Genomic DNA, 18985 nt, shown 5'->3' with positions numbered 1-18985 from the left:
GCCCGGCGTCCTTACCGCGCCTGCGCGCTCCCGCCCGGTCTCCATCTTGGAATTGGGAGGAAGAGGGAGAGGGAGACCGGGACGAGATCGGGGCTGTGGTGCGGAGAGAGACTGAGACTGAGAAGCGGACAGGGAGAGAAGGCGCGGGGACCGCCCTTAGCTACAATCTTTCAGCTGCCCTCAGGAGAGAGAAGGGAAAAGGGAGGAGGCCGGGGCGGGAGTGAGGGCTGTCACCCTCGGACCCCGGCGTGAGAGGGGCCGTGCGGCCGGACGTCCTCGGGGTGGGCCCCCTGTCGGTGGCCGAAGACCTGGGGCTCAGGCCCTTCGGTCGCGAATTTCCGGGCTTGACCCCTCGCTTCTCAAATATCCGGGTATCAGCCCCTCAGACTCCACATATCCAGGACCCGGGTCCCAACCTCTCTAAACCTGGGGCTCTATTTCATAGGATTTCAAATATTTGGGGTTCAGGCCCGTGCGTGCACCAGTATCCGGGGTTCAGGCCCCCGCGTTCAGATATCAAATTCAGCCTCCCTTCGTTCAAATATCTGGGGTTCAGACCCCACAACCAGAAATCGGGATTCAGCAATTGTCGCCCTCGAGGAGGAGGAGGACTGGACCGCGAGGTCAGATCAGGTTGTCACCCCCTCCCCTCCAGGGGAGGCTTCCCGGGCCCGCCCCTCAGGAAGGGCGAAAGCCGAGGAAGAGGTGGCAAGGGGAAAGGTCTCCTTGCCCCTCTCCCTGCTTGGCAGAGCCGCTGGAGGACCCCAGGAGGAGGCGGAAGCGCTGGGGCACCATAGTGACCCCTACCAGGTGAGACACGGGGTGCAGGGGCGTGGGTCCCTGTGTCTAGCATTAAGGAGAAAGGGTGCTCGTTTTTGAGGAACCGAGCCTGGGCAGGCCCTCTCCTCAGGATGAAGCCCAGTGGGCTAGTGGTCAGCCTCTGGCCTTCTGCTGCCACCTTGTTCCTCTTCCTTCATTATATCTGTCTGATGGGGGACCTCAGGTGACAGGGTCTTTGATGTCATGGGGGTCACGCCCTAGAGTGCTTGAGCTAATCAGATGGGTTTGCACTCTTCTGGTCTTCTCCCAGGTTCACTTTGCCCCTCACAGCTACCTGTTCTCCATGACTATACACCTTTCTCTGGATTGCTTTGGGGTGTTGATTCCTTTGCCTTTGATCTCCGTGGTGGGTCCACTTACTGTTTTTTAGGAATGGTCTGAGTGATTTCTTGTCCTTTCAAGGAAGTAAGTGTGTGTGTGTATTTGTGTTCGGGAATGCCTGGCAATATTTTCCTCAGCTATATCGTTACCTTCCAACCTCTTGCTGATGGTGTAATCTCATACATTTGTCAAGTGATCTGTCATTTCCAAAGTGCTTTACATTTGTTCTCTCATGTGACCCCCTCCCATTCATCCTGTGGGGGCCTCTTTTATTGCTGTCTTCCCATTTTACAGTTGAGAATATTGAGGCCCAGAGAGGTTCCCCAAGGTCACACAATGACAGAATCAGGAACCCAGGTTCTTGATCAAGTTTTGCCCCCCTGCTCCATGCTTGTCTCTTGACATCTCTTCTTGGCCAGGGATCCAGAGGAGAATGAGTTGGTGTAAGATTTAAGAATGAGGGGGAGAAGAGCTTTCTTTTTAGGAGGGCTATACTCAGAAGCTTTTCCTGATGGGAGGCTCTGGTTCCTGTCTTCTGTCTCCTGGATTTTTCTCTCTACTGTGACCTTCATCTTTACCCTGATTCCCTTCTTTGGCCTGGGTTCCTGAGAGGGCTCTTTTGACAAAATGATAGCCGTGGTGTCTCTTCACAGTAAAAGCCAAGCTGCTGGGGTAGGATGATCCCCAAAGTATTAAATCCTTTTGTGGTAACCCTGGAGGCAGGGAAGGATAAAAAACGGTATGCTAAGTATCTGCATAGTGCTCCTAGGTATGAGATCTCATTTAAAAAATCTCAAAACAGCCCTATGCTATAATCCATTTTACCAAAGAGAAGACCAAGTATAAGGAACTTACTCAAAACCCTGTTGTTGTATGTTGCTGCTGAGGTGTACTGCTGGTGTAGCTTAGGGACAGACAGACTTGGGTTTCCTCATCTGAAGAATGTTGATATTCATTTTGGTGAATGGTGATACTGTCCATTTTAGAAGGTGGCTGTGATTTAGCACAGACCTTGATAATTGCTCAAATGTTCATTATTTGAAGAAGAGGCCTCTTGTGATGTTTTGTTGGCATCTCTTACATGTGGCATGGGGTCCTGGGTTGGCATTCTGGGCTGGGTGCAGGTAAAGAGGTCAAGAAGATTGCTTTAACAAGTTGTGAGCACCTGCCTTTGTGTGTGGGTGTGTGGTGGGGTGAGGGGTGCTTGGCAGGGTGGCTGGCATGAGAATGGAGAGAGGGGCCTGTTTTTGAGCAGCTTGGGAGCTGCTGAGGGCTTGGCTGAGGGCAATCAATCAATCTCCTAGGCTATTCTGAGCCCTCTGCACCCTGGGGGCCCACCGGAGAGTCAGGCTTACTTCTTGCCTTCCAACTTCCAGTTGAGCTAAGGAGACAAAATTAACAACACAACAGGAAACAATGCACGACAGAATATAATTACATGCTAAATTGTTAGGTGCTTTAAAAGAACTAGAACTCTGCCCTGGGAGTCCAACTCTGCTGAAGGCTCTTTTGTGCCTAAATTCCAACAAGTGCTTAGCCAGGAGCCTGGCCTGGAATTCCCTGGGGGTAGGGGCAGGGTCCCTGACTCCCTTGTACTGCAGGAGCTTTCTCTGGGTTTTGGTCTGGGTGCTCTAGGAGCTCTCCCCAAAGGCTGGAATGGTCAAGGGAGGCTTCTTGGAGGAGGGTGATGAGCTTGAGGTGAGCTGCTAAGATAGTAATAAGCATACTGGCCCGACTTGAAAGAAGATCCTATTCTCTGACCACAGAGAAATCCTTCTTTCTTTCTATGCCTCAGTCACCTCATCTGTGAAATGGTGATCACTATCTAGCCCTACTCACAGGGCTGTTCTAAAAGCATAGCAGTAGAGGACCAGGGCAAGTCACTTAACTTTTCTGAGCCTACTTCTTTATCTGCAAGATGGGGTAATAGTAATACTTCATAAGGTTGCGGTAAGGATTGAATGAGAGAGATCCATGTAAGGTGCTTACTGTACACGCTCAATAAATGTTATTCGTACACTGCAAATACTCTGTACCTGTGCGTGATGGCGTATGCAATTGAACTGGTCAAATAAGGCATCCCAGATCACAGAGAAGACTGAAAGACAGTTTCTATCCCTGTCCATCCCAGTCTAGGTCTCCTCCCTGTCCCAGGCCCTTTTTGAGAGCAAGTCTTCTGGCCCTTCTGGGCCAGTACCCACTTCTAACAATGGCCGGATTTCCACTGCCTCCGGCCTGGCTGTTTCCTGCTCTCTTCCAGGGTGTGAGAGGTTGAGGGAGGAGGGGGCCTTGACGCCAAGGGGAACAGGAAGGTGCCTGGAAATATTTGGGGTATGGGACTTGTGGGACAGGACACTTGGGAATCTGGGGTTCTGGCTGAGAGGCGGGATCTTTTATTCTTGGGAGAAGTGAGGGTTGTAGCGAAATGGATCTTACTGAGGGCTGGGGGGTGGTGAGGATGCTTAGCTCTCAGTCTTCCTAGCAGTTTTAGGGACTCCAGGGACCCGGCCCCCGTGCTCTGGTTGCCAGGGCAACTTCATTTTTTTGGAGCTTTGATGTTCTGATCTCCCCCCTGCCCTTCCTTGGCGGTGCCTCCCCCTCATCAGGGAACTAGGGGAGGAGAATGCAGAAACTTGAGAGGCCCCTTCCTCTCTCTCTGAGAGTCCCATCTTTGCTCTAAGGGTCCCCCTTTTCATTCTGCAGGTCAGACCTCACTCTCAGGGCCCCCAGGGGCCATCATGCCAGCTGGGGGCCGGGCCGGGAGCCTGAAGGACCCTGATGTGGCTGAGCTCTTCTTCAAGGATGACCCTGAAAAGCTCTTCTCTGATCTCCGGGAAATTGGCCATGGCAGTTTTGGAGCCGTATACTTTGTGAGTTGGGGCTTAGGAAAATGGGGTAGGGATGGGCACTGCATTCTTCACGCTGTGGACCTCCAAACAGCCCTCTACACTGCTGTACCACACCAGCCTTTCCTGCCCTCTCCTGTTGGGCCAACAAGTCTTCCTGCTGCTCAGTTCTCACCAGGGGCCTTCACCACCTTCTGGTCTGGTCTTCTAGGCCCGAGATGTCCGGAATAGTGAGGTGGTGGCCATCAAGAAGATGTCCTACAGTGGGAAGCAGTCAAATGAGGTGTGTCAGGTTTGACAAGACTGGTGGGGGGCAGGGTGGGGGTGGGGGACCCCAGTCTCAATGTTCAGGCTGAGTAAGCCTCTCCTCCCCTGACCTCCTCTTAGAAGTGGCAGGACATCATCAAGGAGGTGCGGTTCCTGCAGAAACTCCGGCACCCCAATACCATTCAGTACCGGGGCTGTTACCTGAGGGAGCACACGGCTTGGGTGAGCTAGCATCCTGACTGACCTGGTCCCTGCCCCCATCCTTGTCCTGGTCCAGTCTCTTAGGCAGGCCCTATTCCACGTGTCATTATAGGGACCTTGGAAAGAAGGAAGTTTCCCCCAACTTCTTGAGTCCTCAGACAAACCCATGAACAGCAATGGCTATCTAAAAGGAGAGGCTAGTTTGAAGTGGCATAAACTGTTAGAAGTTGGAAAGGGCCATATGGGCTGGACAAAATGGAGATAGTATTGGGCTTTGAAGGGATTCAGATGGGGGAGTGGCGGTGTCTTGGGCTGTTTTTAGAGGTGGTGCTGACTCTCTGGACTCTCCCATGACTACCTCGTGTTCTTAGTTGTCCTTCCTCTGTCTTTACCACCACCAGCCTTCCAGGGGTGGGGGGCAGGGGGACAGTGCCTGAGTGGAAGATAGGCAAAGAAGCTCTCTGGCTCCCTGCCCAAGGCAGATGGGGTAAGGAGTGGCCAGATACGCTGATCTCTGACCCTTCACCCTTTCTTAGCTCGTGATGGAGTATTGCCTGGGCTCAGCTTCTGACCTTCTAGAAGGTAAGTGGTTCTGGCCAACAAGTGGGAGAAGGGAGAAGAGCAAAGAAACTGTAGGGGAAGGGACCACAGGAGTTTGTTCCAGTCCTACCCTTGGATTCCATTCAGTTTGATGTTTTTCCCTCGCTCCCCAGTGCACAAGAAGCCTCTTCAGGAGGTGGAGATTGCAGCTGTGACCCACGGGGCCCTTCAGGGCCTGGCTTATCTGCACTCCCACAACATGATCCATAGGTACAAGCTGCACTGACGATGGCTGGGAGGGGGTGCACTCTACATCATTCCTCATTCAGCTGGGCTATGACCTTCTTGGAAACTTGGTGCTAAAGCCCCTGTCCACCCTTCCTCAGATGCATGCCTTATCCCTGTGCTTTGTCTCTGGCAGGGATGTGAAGGCTGGAAACATCTTGCTATCAGAGCCAGGCTTGGTGAAGCTGGGGGATTTTGGCTCCGCATCTATCATGGCACCTGCCAACTCTTTTGTGGGCACCCCGTACTGGTAAGTAGGGGTGAGTGGAGAGAGTACCCAGGATGTTGGGAGCAGGAGTTGGCAGAGTGGGTGGATGATCAGCCTTTTTCTCCTGACCTTTCTCCCAGGATGGCACCGGAGGTGATCCTGGCAATGGATGAGGGGCAGTATGATGGCAAGGTGGATGTCTGGTCCTTGGGGATAACCTGCATCGAGCTGGGTAAGGATGATATTCTCTGTTCCTTCCTCCTCTTTTTTCTCATTTCTCTTTCTCTTACCATGTCTATACCATCTCATCCTCAAGCTTCCTGTCCACTTTGACTCTGCCCTTGATCCACAATTCAGGCAGCTGTCAAATCCTACCAGCTCTTAGACCTGAAGATTTTGGAGCATTCTTCTCTTCCTGTTCACTACTCTAGTTCTACATATTTTTTGAGTGCCTACTGTGTCCCATGCTATGCTAGGAGATTTGGGGGGGTTATAGCAGTGAACAAGGTTCTTGCTCTTGTGGAACTTACATTCTAGTTGAGGAAATAGGCATGTTTTCTCTCAGTGTGATAGAAGCCGAATGGAGAAGTTACAGGAACAGTACAACCATAAAACAAGGGACTTGACCTAGTTCAGGGGCTGAGGACAATCTCCTTATAGCAGAGAGGTCTAAGCAGAATCATAAGACAAATAGTAGCTGTTTGAAGACTATAGGGAAAAGCAGGCATGGGGAGCTGATACTAGCTTCAGTTGTTTGAAATATTGCAGGTAATGACATGTAAAATGCAGTGAGTGAGAAGGCCAGAGAGTTAGGCTGAAGTGAGTTCATGAGGCCTTGGAACCCTGTCAAGGTTCTCGTGTCTGCCGGCTTACACTACTGAAACAACTATTTGTGAGGTAATGTTTGTAAAGCCTTCAACATAGTGCCAGGTAGATAGTTGCCCAAGAAAGAGATGCCTTTAGCTCCTCTTAACAACAACTTCCTGCAGTAATTTGTCCTATCCCACTAGTTTCTTCTTTCCTCCAGACTCTCTTATGTCAGAGAGATCTGCCCTAGCTGGATGCTGTTACTTTGCTTCCTTCCTCAAAGCCATTAGTGCTCCCCACTGCCTTCAAGACTGACACCATCCCAACCCTTCCTCCTACCAAGCTCTGCTTCCTAAAAGTTGGCTCTCCCCTTCATGAGCACCACACCTTGAGTGTGCCATGAACTTTTCCACTTTCTTGCCTTGGTTTGTATTGTGTCTTTTGCCCAAAGTCCAAGATTTGGGCACACCCTTTCCCTCCATCTCCACATGTCTTCATTTGTCATTTGTGGCCACAGCCAGGCACAAATATGTGAAGTAGGCCAGGTATAAGAAAAATTGAGAGCTGTTCTTTTTATTCCCAGTTTTTGGTAGAGACATGAACACAGAGAACTATTTCTCTACTATTGAAGAAACCATTAATCCTAATTATAAATGGCAGCTGATAATCCATATCAGAGAAACAGTATGGAGAAGGCTATGGCAAACTGCAGATTGCTATTGCTTAGCTCTAGCCCATCATTATGCAGGAATGTTGGCTCCTTTTTACCAGATCTAATTTTTTAGGAGAAACTGGAAATTTAGATTATTATTAATTTGTTAGGTTGGAATTGAATTTAAAAATCACTGTTTAGGCCAAAAAACATAAACAACACAAGACATTTGTCTGGGCCACAGAGAGCTTCTAGTTTGTAACTTCCAATCTGAGGCCTAGCTCCAATATCCCTTTTTCCAGAAGATCTGCCCTAATCCCCTACACATGTACCAGCTGGAAGACCCAGCAGGCATAGCCAGCTTCCAGCCATTTTTCTGTCTCCTTATAGAGGAAACCTGATAGACTTGTTCAGATGTGTGTAATCTTCCTATTAGACTGGAAGTTTCTTGAGGACAGGGCCTGGTCTCTTGTTTTTCTTTACCTTCCCCATAATACTTAGCAAGTTTTTTGCTCTTTTTTGGCACCTAATAAATGTTAGGTGGGCTGATGAATATGCTTTCTTCTGCCTTCTTAGGTGCTCATGCATATGTTGTTTTCTTTGATCCCTGGTCTACCGTGTGCCAGGGAAAGGATGGGTGTTACATTTTACAGAGGGAATGAATTGAGATTATGAATACTGGTCAGAGTCTTGCAATGAGGAAGTCAGGGAGCTGGAATGTGGACCCAAATCTTGATTTCCATTCCAGCCTCCTCTGCCCACCTTCCCCCTCTCACCTTCTCCCTATTGACTTTTTTCTGTAGCGGAACGGAAACCACCGCTGTTTAACATGAATGCGATGAGTGCCTTATACCACATTGCACAGAACGAGTCCCCCGTGCTCCAGTCAGGACACTGGTGAGGACCGGGATTCCAGGGCCCAGGGGTTAGGCTATATAGGGTAAGGGTGTCTGGCTCATACCCTCCCCACTCCTCCCTTTTCCTCCCATGACTTCTAGGTCTGAGTACTTCCGGAATTTTGTTGACTCCTGTCTTCAGAAAATCCCTCAAGATAGACCAACCTCAGAGGTTCTTCTGAAGGTAAGGGCTCACTGGCCTAGTATTCTCCTAGAATTGTTGCCTGTTAGAACCACAAAAACCCCTCAGTGAAATTAGTGATTCCCAATTCTTTCTCCACCAAGAACTTCATTTATGAATTCCCACCCCCCTTCCCAGTGCCCAGTGGACTCCCTGTGTTTTGCAAGATTTTGTCTACTAGACTGCCTTTATTTATTTATTAAGTAATCATTTGTTTTCCCATCTTTTATTAATCAAAGATGTATATAATTGCCAGCCAGAGCTTCTGGTCTGCGTGCGATAACCAGGGTTACCACACTGATCTGATGTAATTCAAGCCAAAAGCCTGTGTAGCCTTGTCATGGGTAAATGTATGATTTCCCTTAGGTGTGTTTTGAGTTCTCAAAGGGGAGAGTAGAGGGGCCTGCATTCCCTTCATAGATCCATGGGAGCCAAATGAGTTGGGAATTGATGTAGACAGTCTAATTTGATCTCCTTGTTTTATAATTGTGGGATACTTTATGAGGTCCTGAGAGGCCTCATGACGTGTCCAGGAGCACACAGCACTTTGATGGAGGACCTGGACTACAATCCAGATCTCTTGACTGTTCTTGCCTGTCAACTGTGCCTGGAGGAACAGGAGCCTGGCTGGGGAGTAGTGATTGGGTGGTGAAAGTTAATGTGGGAGCAAGGGTTAGGACAAAACTAGCATTAGCTCCTAGTGGGCATGGGCCCCAGGGAAGTATCTCAGGGTAGAGGGAACTCCAGGGTCCATGGGACATGCAGGGGTGAGGTGCTTGGCAGCAGGCCTCAGCATTCTCTCCCCTCAGCACCGCTTTGTGCTCCGGGAGCGGCCACCCACAGTCATCATGGACCTAATCCAGAGGACCAAGGATGCTGTGCGAGAGCTAGACAACCTGCAGTACCGAAAGATGAAGAAAATACTGTTCCAAGAGGCACCCAATGGCCCTGGTGCTGAGGCCCCAGAGGAAGAGGAGGTGACCCAGCTTAGCATGCCACCCTTTTGTACCACTGTTGCTCTTGCCTCCTAGCAACTGTTTGGCTCACCTTCCCTATCCCTCTTCCTACCCTCTGTCTCCCTGTGCTACCTCCAAATACACACCCCTTGTCCTTCCCTGCCCAACAGCCTGCACCCTGTCCACAGGAGGCTGAGCCCTACATGCACCGAGCTGGGACACTGACCAGCCTAGAGAGTAGCCACTCAGTGCCCAGCATGTCCATCAGCGCCTCCAGTCAAAGCAGTTCAGTCAACAGCCTAGCAGATGCCTCAGACAATGAGGAGGAGGAAGAGGAGGAAGAAGAGGAAGAAGAAGAAGAGGAAGGGCCCGAAGCCCGAGAGATGGCCATGATGCAGGAGGGGGAGCACACGGTCACTTCCCATAGTTCCATCATCCACCGACTGCCGGTATGTATCTCACCCTCAGTAGGCCTGACAGTGATGAAGCTGACCCCCAGCTCTCCCTCCCAAGAGTGATTGCTCCTCCTCTAGGTCTGGTTGGGTCTCCAGGGAACTCCCTTTGGGCCCAGTGACTTCTGAACCTTGGGCATTCCTTTCACCTTCCCTTCCTCTAGGGTTCTGACAACCTGTATGATGACCCCTACCAGCCAGAGATGACCCCAGGCCCTTTGCAGCCTCCAGCAGCCCCGGCTCCCACCTCTACCACATCTTCTGCCCGCCGCCGGGCCTACTGCCGCAACCGGGACCACTTTGCCACCATCCGTACTGCCTCCCTGGTAAGTGCAGCCATTTTCCCTGAGCCTGATGCCCTAAACTCCTGAGATGATCCCCCACCCCCACCCTCCGTGGCACTGGATTAAGTTGAGATTCCACCTTCACTTTCTGTTGCTGTCTCACCATTTTCTCTCCTCAATCCTTCCCACTCTCTTCTCCCAACAGACTGTTTTGGTCATATTGCCCAATGTGGGTATTCCTAGCTTGGTGTAAACTCTCATTCCATTTCATACATGCTTAAGTAGCATGTTCTGGGATGCCTTTCTGAGGCTCCTGGCCAGCCAGGTGCTTCACATCCCTGTGCTGTGATGTTTCTAAATGGCATGATGATAGGCGTGCTGGATTTTATATCCCTGGAAGGCAAGTAATGGTGGCCAGTGTCTGCCCCCTACCATTGATTAGCTCTCAGGCCCATACCCATATCTATATCTCAGCCTTCTGACTCCTCTGGAAAGAGAGGATACATGCCCATTTGAGAGATATGAGGCAGTTATGACTCAGACGTGCTGCTTGTTCAGGCACCTTTGGTGGTTCTCAAATTAAGCAGGACCTTGTTCCTCCTAAAATTAAGTTGTGATGTTTTTCTCCATTTCCAGGAAAAGATGGATAAGCTTTTCATAAAGCATAGTTTTTCATCTATACTTCTAATAAACACTTAGATTATATATTTGCTTAGCTGCAAGCATCAACATCTATTTTCTTAGAGGCTGTTGGTTGGTCTAATATGTTCTTAAGGCTAATGCTTATGGTTGACTATTGTGCTAGGACAGCTCTTTAGATCCTGTGATGCTTAGTGCTTTGTGGTGCTGTGCAAAAAGGTCTGTGACTTCCAGGGACTTGGCCACCTGGACTAGTTGGAATTAATGCCCATTTGACAATGGGGCCTGAGTTCCAAACCTCAGATGGGGACATCCAGGCCCAGTGTTCTTGATAATCCCAACATCTCATGGCCCAGCTCCATACCCTCTATGTAATGAATGAGTCCTTAGTGTTTACTAAAAGGAGAGGAAGCCAATACTTGTTAGGTCAGAGTGTTTTAAATACTATTACATCTCTATCACATTTAATCTCCACAGCTTCTTACAAAAAGGTATTATTGCCTCATTTAGTAGATGAGGGAACTGAGGGTTCGTGTTGTGAATTTGCTTGAGGTCACATGGTTAGTAAGTGACCGAGCTGGGAGTTGGGCCCAGGTATGTCTGATTTTGAATTAATTTGAATTGTTTACACTTTTGTGCTGGGCCCTGTGCGGGTCTCACCAATCTGTGAAGTAGACTGTATCTCCATCATCCCGGGGAGGTGGCAGACTCAGAGGGGCCATATGTGAGGAAAGCAGCAAATGCGAATTAAACCCGAGTCTGGGCAGCCAGGGTGGCTCAGCGGTTTAGCGCCGCTTTCAGCCCAGGGTGTGATCCTGGAGACCCGGGATCGAGTCCCACGTTGGGCTCTCTGCATAGAGCCTGCTTCTCTCTCTGCCTCTGTGTGTGTGTGTGTGTGTGTGTGTGTGTGTGTGTGTGTGAGATGAATAAATAAATAAAAATCTTTTTTGAAAAAATAAATAAACCCATGAGTCTGAAACACATGTTCTCCAATAGAGCATGACAATCGTGTGTGCTAATGAAATGGGGCAGGGCTGAGTCCCACTTCTCATCCTCTCTCCTGTTCCAGGTCAGCCGCCAGATCCAAGAGCATGAGCAGGACTCAGCGCTACGAGAGCAGCTGAGCGGCTATAAGCGGATGCGACGACAGCATCAGAAACAGCTGCTGGCCTTGGAGTCGAGGCTGAGGGGTGAACGTGAGGAGCACAGCGCAAGGCTGCAGCGGGAGCTTGAAGCCCAGCGGGCTGGCTTTGGGGCCGAGGCAGAAAAACTGTCCCGTCGGCATCAGGCCATCGGTGAGAAGGAGGCTCGAGCTGCCCAGGCTGAGGAGCGTAAGTTCCAGCAGCATATCCTTGGGCAGCAGAAGAAGGAGCTGGCCGCCCTCCTTGAGGCACAGAAGCGAACCTACAAACTTCGGAAGGAGCAGCTAAAAGAGGTGGGATGGGGCTGCAGCAGTGGGTAGGGCCTGGTGGGCGAGGCGCCCTGACTCCCTGCCCTTCCCACTGCCTTGCCCAGGAGCTTCAGGAGAACCCCAGCACACCCAAGCGGGAGAAGGCTGAATGGCTTCTGCGGCAGAAGGAGCAGCTCCAGCAGTGCCAGGCGGAGGAGGAGGCAGGGCTGCTACGGCGGCAGCGCCAGTACTTTGAGCTTCAGTGTCGCCAGTATAAGCGCAAGATGCTGCTGGCTCGTCACAGCCTGGACCAGGACCTGCTGCGGGAAGTAAGCCACTCTATCCCCCTTTGCCCTCTTTCGTGTTATGGCTTGGCTTCTCTTCCACACCTCTTATTTCCTTGTGCCTGTCAGACCCTGCTATAGCTCCCTAGGCTTATGTTGCCAGGCCAGTCAGAAGCTGGACTCCCTTAAACCACTCGGCTCCCTCTGCCAAGGAGTCCTGGGGTTCTCTTGACACCAACAAGGCTTCCTGACCAGGCTCGGGGCCCTGCCTCCCTTCTGCCTCAGGATTTGAACAAGAAGCAGACCCAGAAGGACTTGGAGTGTGCGTTGCTGCTACGGCAGCATGAGGCCACGCGGGAGCTAGAGCTACGGCAGCTCCAGGCCGTCCAGCGCACACGGGCGGAGCTCACCCGCCTGCAGCACCAGACGGAGCTGGGCAACCAGCTGGAGTACAACAAGCGGCGTGAGCAAGAGTTGCGGCAGAAGCATGCGGCCCAGGTTCGCCAGCAGCCCAAGAGCCTCAAAGTACGTGCAGGCCAGCGTCCCCCGGGCCTCCCGCTCCCCATTCCTGGGGCTCTGGGACCACCCAGCACAGGCACCCCTAGAGAAGAGCAGCCTTGCTCATCTGGCCAGGAGGCAGTCCTGAACCAAAGAATTCTGGGAGAGGAGGAGGAAGCAGTTCCAGAGAGGATTCTGGGAAAGGAAGGGGCCACCTTGGAGCCAGAGGAACAGAGGATATTGGGGGAAGAATCAGGAACCCCTAGTCCCAGTCCACAAAAACATAGGAGCTTGGTTGATGAGGAAGTATGGGGTCTGCCTGAGGGGGAGATAGAAGAACTTAGAGCCCCGTCCCCGGCACCCCAGGAGAGGAGCATTATAGGCCAGGAGGCAGCCGAGGAGTGGAGGTTATGGGGAAAGGAGGATGGGAGCCTCCTGGATGAGGAATTTGAGCTGGGCTGGATCCCAGGCCCAGCATTGACCCCAGTCCCTGAGGAGGAGGAGGAAGAGGAAGAGGGTGCTCCGATTAGGACCCCAAGGGATCCTGGAGATGGCTGTCCCTCACCAGACATCCCCCCTGAGCCCCCTCCAACACATCTGAGGCACGGCCCTGCTAGCCAGCTCCCTGGACTTCTGTCCCATGGTCTCTTGGCCGGCCTTTCCTTTGCAGTAGGATCCTCCTCTGGCCTCCTGCCCCTACTACTTCTGCTGCTGCTCCCACTGCTGGCAGCCCAGGGTGGGGGTGGCCTGCAGGCAGCACTGCTGGCCCTTGAGGTGGGGCTGGTGGGCCTGGGGGCCTCCTATCTACTTCTTTGTACAGCTCTGCACCTGCCCCCCAGTCTGTTCCTACTCCTGGCCCAGGGCACCGCACTGGGGGCTGTCCTGGGTCTGAGTTGGCGCCGTGGCCTTATGGGAGTTCCTCTGGGCCTTGGGGCCGCCTGGCTACTAGCCTGGCCAGGCCTGGCTCTACCTCTGGCAGCTCTCGCAGCTGGGGGCAATTGGGTGCGGGAGCAGGGCCCCCGGATGCGCCGGGGTATCTCTCGACTCTGGTTGCGGGCTCTGCTGCGCCTGTCACCCATGGCCTTTCGTGCCCTACAGGGCTGTGGGGCTGTGGGGGACCGGGGCCTGTTTGCACTCTACCCCAAAACCAATAAGGATGGTTTCCGCAGCCGTCTGCCTATCCCTGGGCCCCGGCGGGGTAATCCCCGCACTGCCCGTCACCCACTAGTCCTGTTGTCGAGGTTTTGGACCTTGTGCAAGGGCTGGAACTGGCGCCTGGCACGGGCCAGCCAGGGTTTAGCCTCCCACTTGCCCCCATGGGCCATCCACACACTGGCCAGCTGGGGCCTGCTCCGGGGTGAAAGGCCCAGCCGTATCCCCCGGCTGCTGCCACGCAGCCAGCGCCGGCTAGGACCCCCTGCCTCTCGCCAGCCAGCGCCTGAAACTCTAGCTGGGCGGCGATCCCGAACCCGCCAGTCCCGGGCCCTGCCTCCCTGGAGGTAACCAACTCTAGCTCCTCCTCAGCCTGAATCTAGAGCATTGAGCACTTTATCTCCCACTACTCAGTAAGGTTTCTCCAGTCCCAATCCTCTCCTCCCTCTCACCCCTCCTTCCTTAGTATACTTCACCACCATACCCCAGTCCTTTGGACCTCTAGACAGGCAGCCTCCTCCATCATGGAGTCCAGAAGTTACACTTTGTGTTCTCCTGACACTCCTCTCCCACCCTAAATTATTGCTGTTCTCCCGCTGTGTGTGTGCTCATCCTCACCCTCATCAACTCAGGCCTGGGGCCAGGGGTGGCCGTGGGTGGGAAGTCATGTTTTTTTTTTCTCTCTTTGATTTTGTTTTTCTGTCTCCCTTCCAACCTGTCCCCTTTCCCCCACCAAAAAAAAAAAAAAAAAAAAAGAAAAAGACAAACATAAATAAAATATCTGAGCGGAACTGTACCTTTGGCCCAGGCTGCCTCTGTCTGCTTTGTCCTGCCGCCTAGCCTCCCGGGTATGCCCCCAATCTGGACCCTTGGCCCCCAGTTCCATGACCTCTTCACCCCCATCTACGTTATCTTAATCCCTTTCACTCTTCAGCCTCATCCTCTCTGCCTTCATAGCTTCATTGCGCCATGACCACCACCAGCTGGGAGGTCTCAGCCCCTGTTGAGCTTCCACAGGAACTTCTTGGTCCCAGAATTCCTTGATTGGTGGATTCTTTCCAGAGAGTCCTTAGGTTCTGGGTCCTTTTGCCCTCATACCCTGCTTTTTCTCCCAACCCATTCCCTATGTGGTTCCCTTCTGTCTGGGAGCTGAATTTCTCTCCTGGCATTAGGTTTTACCCTAGAGGGCTTGGGATGGGACTGCAAACCCTCCACTGTAGGGGGTGGTGAGTTTTGGGGGACCATGGAAATGGGAGTGGTTGTGGGCCTGGAGTGGGAGCTGAGTACATGAGGGGCCGGGCTAGAAGGTGGAGATCTGGTCAGGGTAGCAGCTGCTGGCCCATTGAACTTGTCAGGCCCTTTCCGGCCACTTCCTTTGCCCCTTTCCCTGACGTGACCCGAGATGGGGCTACCCCTTATCCACTTCTCTGCTCGGAGCTTATCCTCCTTCCCTCCCTCCCACCCCGAGGTGCTGAACCTGGGACTTCCTCTGTCTTTCCTTAGCTGTGTTGCTCTCTTCCATGGGTGTGTTATGTGACTCGGTTTTCTCAGTCCCATGCACAGTCTTTGCTCACTTGGCTCTGTCTCTGGGTTGTATTTACTCCCTCTTTGCATGGTCAGAGCTGCTCATGTGCACTCAGTACCCTAAAGATTTTCAGTTCCCTGTCCATGAACTCTCCTGCTGTTTCTTGTGAGTTGTCTACCCAACTTTGAACATGCTCTTGGAACCTGTCTTGTTTACCCTGTATCTCTTGCCCATTGAGAATCTTCCTGATCTCTCTCAACACAATCCCATCTTTCCATGTCTGTCTGTATACAGCTCCCCCCGCCCCCTCTGTCTAACATGTTTTCTGTTTCTCTCCCTCTCCCTGTCTCTGCTTCTGTCTCCTCTTCTCTCTCTCTCTTCTCCCCCTCTCCCTGGTTGTTCCTCCTGCTCCTCCTCTCCCTTGCCCCCATCTCCCCTTGGTCCGTCCACTGCATAGTCTAAGGAGCTGCAGATCAAGAAGCAGTTCCAGGAGACGTGTAAGATCCAGACTCGGCAGTACAAGGCCCTGCGGGCACACTTGCTGGAGACCACACCAAAAGCTCAGCACAAGAGCCTCCTTAAGCGGCTCAAGGAAGAGCAGACCCGCAAGCTGGCGATCCTAGCTGAGCAGTACGACCAGTCCATCTCAGAGATGCTCAGCTCGCAGGCGGTGAGGCCTGGGGTCCCGGGAGGGAGCGTGGTGGAGGTTGGCGTCTGTATGCCTGGCTTACTTATGGAGAGTGGGAATGGGGTAGTGTGGGCAAAGACGGGGCTCTTATTCTTGGGGGAATCTTGGATACTCTCCCACTGTTAGTATTCTCTGCCATGGTTTTATTGTCTCTGAAGTATTTTCTTAAGGTCTTGACAAAGCCAGCCTGACTACCAAGAACCACCATGGAAAGTGGCTATAATATTTTCCTGGGCCTGAGTTAGTTTAATGTGTTAACAGAGAGCAAATCAGAATGATTGTGGCCCTCGGGCCAATTTACTCAGACTTCTGGAGGATTTTGAAGATTGATGCTCTGAGAGTGATCACACTACAACACGGGAATGGGCCAACTAAAAAATACATATAGTGTAAAAAGTCAAAGTGCCCCTATTTGTTGCCATTCTCTCACCCAATCCGACCTCTCAGAGGTAACTCGGTAATTATATTTTAGATTTTCATTCTATGTGCATTTGGAAAATTACATAAAATTTTGAACAGAAATAGATTTGTATTATACATACTGTTCTTTTTCCACCTAATATTTCTTGGACATCTTTCCATGTCAGTACACCTGTCTCATTTTTGAAACAGCGTAAAATTTTCCATGGTATGGATGTACCATAATTTATTTAACCCATCCCTTATTGGTGGACATTTAGGTTGTTTCCAGTATTTTGCTATTACAACGCTTCAGTGAACACCTTCGAGCACATGTGCAAGTATACCTGGGGGATAAATTCCTGGAAGTGTAATTGCTGTGTCACAGGGTATGACGACCTTTCATTTTGATAGATGTTGAGACTGGCTGCTTCTTGAAACCTTAGGGCCCAGGCCTACCTGGGGCAGGGGAGGATTGTGGGGATGGGGGAGGAGGCCCCTAAAATTAGTTCTTCCTGTTTGCCAGCTGCGGCTTGATGAGACCCAGGAGGCGGAATTCCAGGCTCTTCGGCAGCAGCTTCAACAGGAGCTGGAGCTGCTCAATGCCTACCAGAGCAAGATCAAGATCCGCACAGAGAGTCAGCATGAGCGGGAGCTGCGGGAACTGGAGCAGAGGGTGGCTCTGAGGCGGGCACTGCTAGAGCAGCGGGTAAGGGGGTTCTGACGCTGGGATGCACTGGGGAGGGCAGGCTCCCCACTTCCTGCCCTGGACATGCTAACTTCTCTTCTGGGTGTCCCAGGTGGAAGAGGAGCTGCTGGCCTTGCAGACAGGGCGCTCCGAGCGAATCCGGAGTTTGCTCGAGCGGCAGGCCCGTGAGATCGAGGCTTTCGATGCTGAGAGCATGAGGCTGGGCTTCTCCAGTATGGCTCTGGGGGGCATCCCAGCCGAGGCTGCTGCCCAGGGCTATCCTGCTCCACCCCCTGCCCCTGCCTGGCCCTCCCGTCCTGTTCCCCGATCAGGGGCACATTGGAGCCATGGCCCTCCTCCTCCGGGCATGCCCCCACCAGCCTGGCGTCAGCCCTCTCTGCTGGCTCCTCCAGGTCCCCCAAACTGGCTGGGGCCCCCCACACAGAGTGGGACACCCCGTGGTGGAGCCCTACTGCTGCTAAGAAACAGCCCTCAGCCCCTCCGGCGGGCAGCATCAGGGGGCAGTGGTAGTGATAACGTGGGCCCACCTGCCGCTGCAGTGCCTGGGCCTCTGAGCCGGAGCACCAGTGTTGCTTCCCACATCCTCAATGGTTCCTCCCACTTCTATTCCTGAAGTGTAGGGTGGATGAGCAGATGAATGGGGGCAGGGGCAGGGGTGGGTGGAGCCTGATCCTGGAGGGCTGTAAGCTTGAGGCCCACCCGAGGGTGGGGAACAGGATGTTGGCTCCAGCTCCCCTCAGACCTCCTCATCTCATGAGCTTCTTGGGCTGGCCAGTGGCCCAGGGCCAGCTTGGGCATAGGTGCCTCAAGGCTGACCAGGAGCCCCTGCCTCCCCACCATGGTGCCAGGGTCTCTCTCCATCACAGCCTCGGGAAAGGAGGGAGATGTGCGTGTCAAATATTCATCTGGTCCCCTGGGGGAGGGGAAGGGTGGGTCTAGATATATTATATTCAGAGAACTATACTACCCCCTGTAATGGGGCCGTGGACTGGGGATGCCAGGAACCCCCAGACCTGGGGTGTGGCAGAGCAGGTCTGGGGTGGGGAGAACAGAAAGAAAAGGCCTTCCTAGGAAAGAAGGATTAGGATGGGGTCTTGGGGTCAGGTTGCCTGGTCTCTCCATTCCCCACCCCCGTTGCTGTCTGACGTCCTGTGCCGTCTTGTCCTTTACCTTTTTTTTTTTTTTTTTTTTTTTAATTGAGATCAGAGCTGGGGCAGGGGAACAAGGGAAGGACCTTGGAAGGGGCTGCTCTCAGGCCTGGGGGCAGTCATGGGAGCCCCTCCCAGCTACGGGGTTGGCACAGAGCCCCACAGCAAGCTTTTAATAAACTGTTGGTTATTCTAACAGACTCTAGGACTCACCCTTTCTGTCTAAGGTTTGTATTAAGGATTCTTGGTGGGCAGTGATAGTGTTACTTGTGTTTAAAAAGAGTATTGGGCTGTGTAACTAAAAATTTCAATGATTTTAAGGACTTTGAGCATGACTGGATCCAAAACTTTAAAGGAATTCATCAGGTTTTTGGCCTCTACTTCCCTTTGCTTTGACTTCAAACATTTTCAGAAGGTTCACCTCACACATAGGCTCCTGGCAGCTCTAAGCCTACATCTTAGCAGCAGCCTCAACAGCAAGAATGCCAGCAAAGTCCTAAAGTGACTTCATTGGCTCAGTCTGAAGCCAGAGGCCTGGGGTACTTGGATTGGTCAGGTCTACAACCTGTACCCACCCCTTTAAGGCGAAAGAATTGGCCCAGGGACTAAGTGGCTGTTTCCAGAAGGGGAGAGAAAGAAGACGTAAACACCAGCTGTCCCCAAGTTATTTCATTGTTTTTCACATTTTTCTTAAGGCCAGTTATTCACACCCTCCTCCCAGCTAGGCATCAGGTTATAACACAGCTTAAAAGGATGATGATGAACCCTGCTGGTCAGGGTGAAAGGAAGTGGGTAGGAGCCACACTCTTCTCTGATA

The 18985-nt window shown here is 52.3% G+C and overlaps 1 protein-coding gene across 8 annotated transcripts; it reads left to right on the top strand.

Annotated features, from left to right (window-relative positions):
- The first annotated feature begins 18 nt into the window (after nt 1-18).
- On the top strand, nt 19-18369 carry TAOK2 (TAO kinase 2). Of its 8 annotated transcripts, none has more exons than XR_012035666.1 (20): nt 23-810; nt 3865-4031; nt 4219-4290; nt 4395-4496; nt 5012-5057; nt 5189-5285; nt 5437-5550; nt 5649-5740; nt 7771-7864; nt 7966-8047; nt 8854-9021; nt 9171-9449; nt 9617-9778; nt 11445-11810; nt 11891-12094; nt 12335-12574; nt 15682-15894; nt 16593-16700; nt 16838-17020; nt 17112-18369. XR_012035666.1 is itself a non-coding variant. In XM_072836379.1 (19 exons), exons 2-19 carry the CDS (start codon nt 3900-3902, stop codon nt 17631-17633), a joined length of 3168 nt encoding a protein of 1055 aa, XP_072692480.1. In that variant the 5' UTR covers nt 24-810; nt 3865-3899; the 3' UTR covers nt 17634-18369. The 8 variants fall into 8 exon arrangements, 5 of the variants coding, with proteins under 5 accessions (XP_072692476.1, XP_072692478.1, XP_072692480.1 ...); XR_012035667.1 differs by having other exon boundaries at nt 24-810; nt 9189-9449; XM_072836379.1 differs by lacking the exon at nt 16593-16700 and having other exon boundaries at nt 24-810.
- Nucleotides 18370-18985: the final 616 nt, after the last annotated feature.

This window comes from Canis lupus, chromosome 8, assembly GCF_048164855.1.
Source record: "Canis lupus baileyi chromosome 8, mCanLup2.hap1, whole genome shotgun sequence".
Lineage (NCBI taxonomy): Eukaryota > Metazoa > Chordata > Mammalia > Carnivora > Canidae > Canis > Canis lupus.
The sequence above is the reverse complement of the archived record's forward strand: the minus strand, read 5'-3'. Positions and strand labels throughout refer to the sequence as shown.

What these genes read in the sequence shown, in the direction of transcription:
- TAOK2 (XM_072836375.1), top strand. Translation starts at nt 3,900, where the DNA reads ATGCCAGCTGGGGGCCGGGCCGGGAGCCTGAAGGACCCTGATGTGGCT. An exon ending in GGAAGGAGCAGCTAAAAGAG is followed by an intron (nt 11,811 to 11,890) that starts GTGGGATGGGGC and finishes TGCCTTGCCCAG; the next exon opens with GAGCTTCAGGAGAACCCCAG. An exon ending in ACCAGGACCTGCTGCGGGAA is followed by an intron (nt 12,095 to 12,334) that starts GTAAGCCACTCT and finishes CTTCTGCCTCAG; the next exon opens with GATTTGAACAAGAAGCAGAC.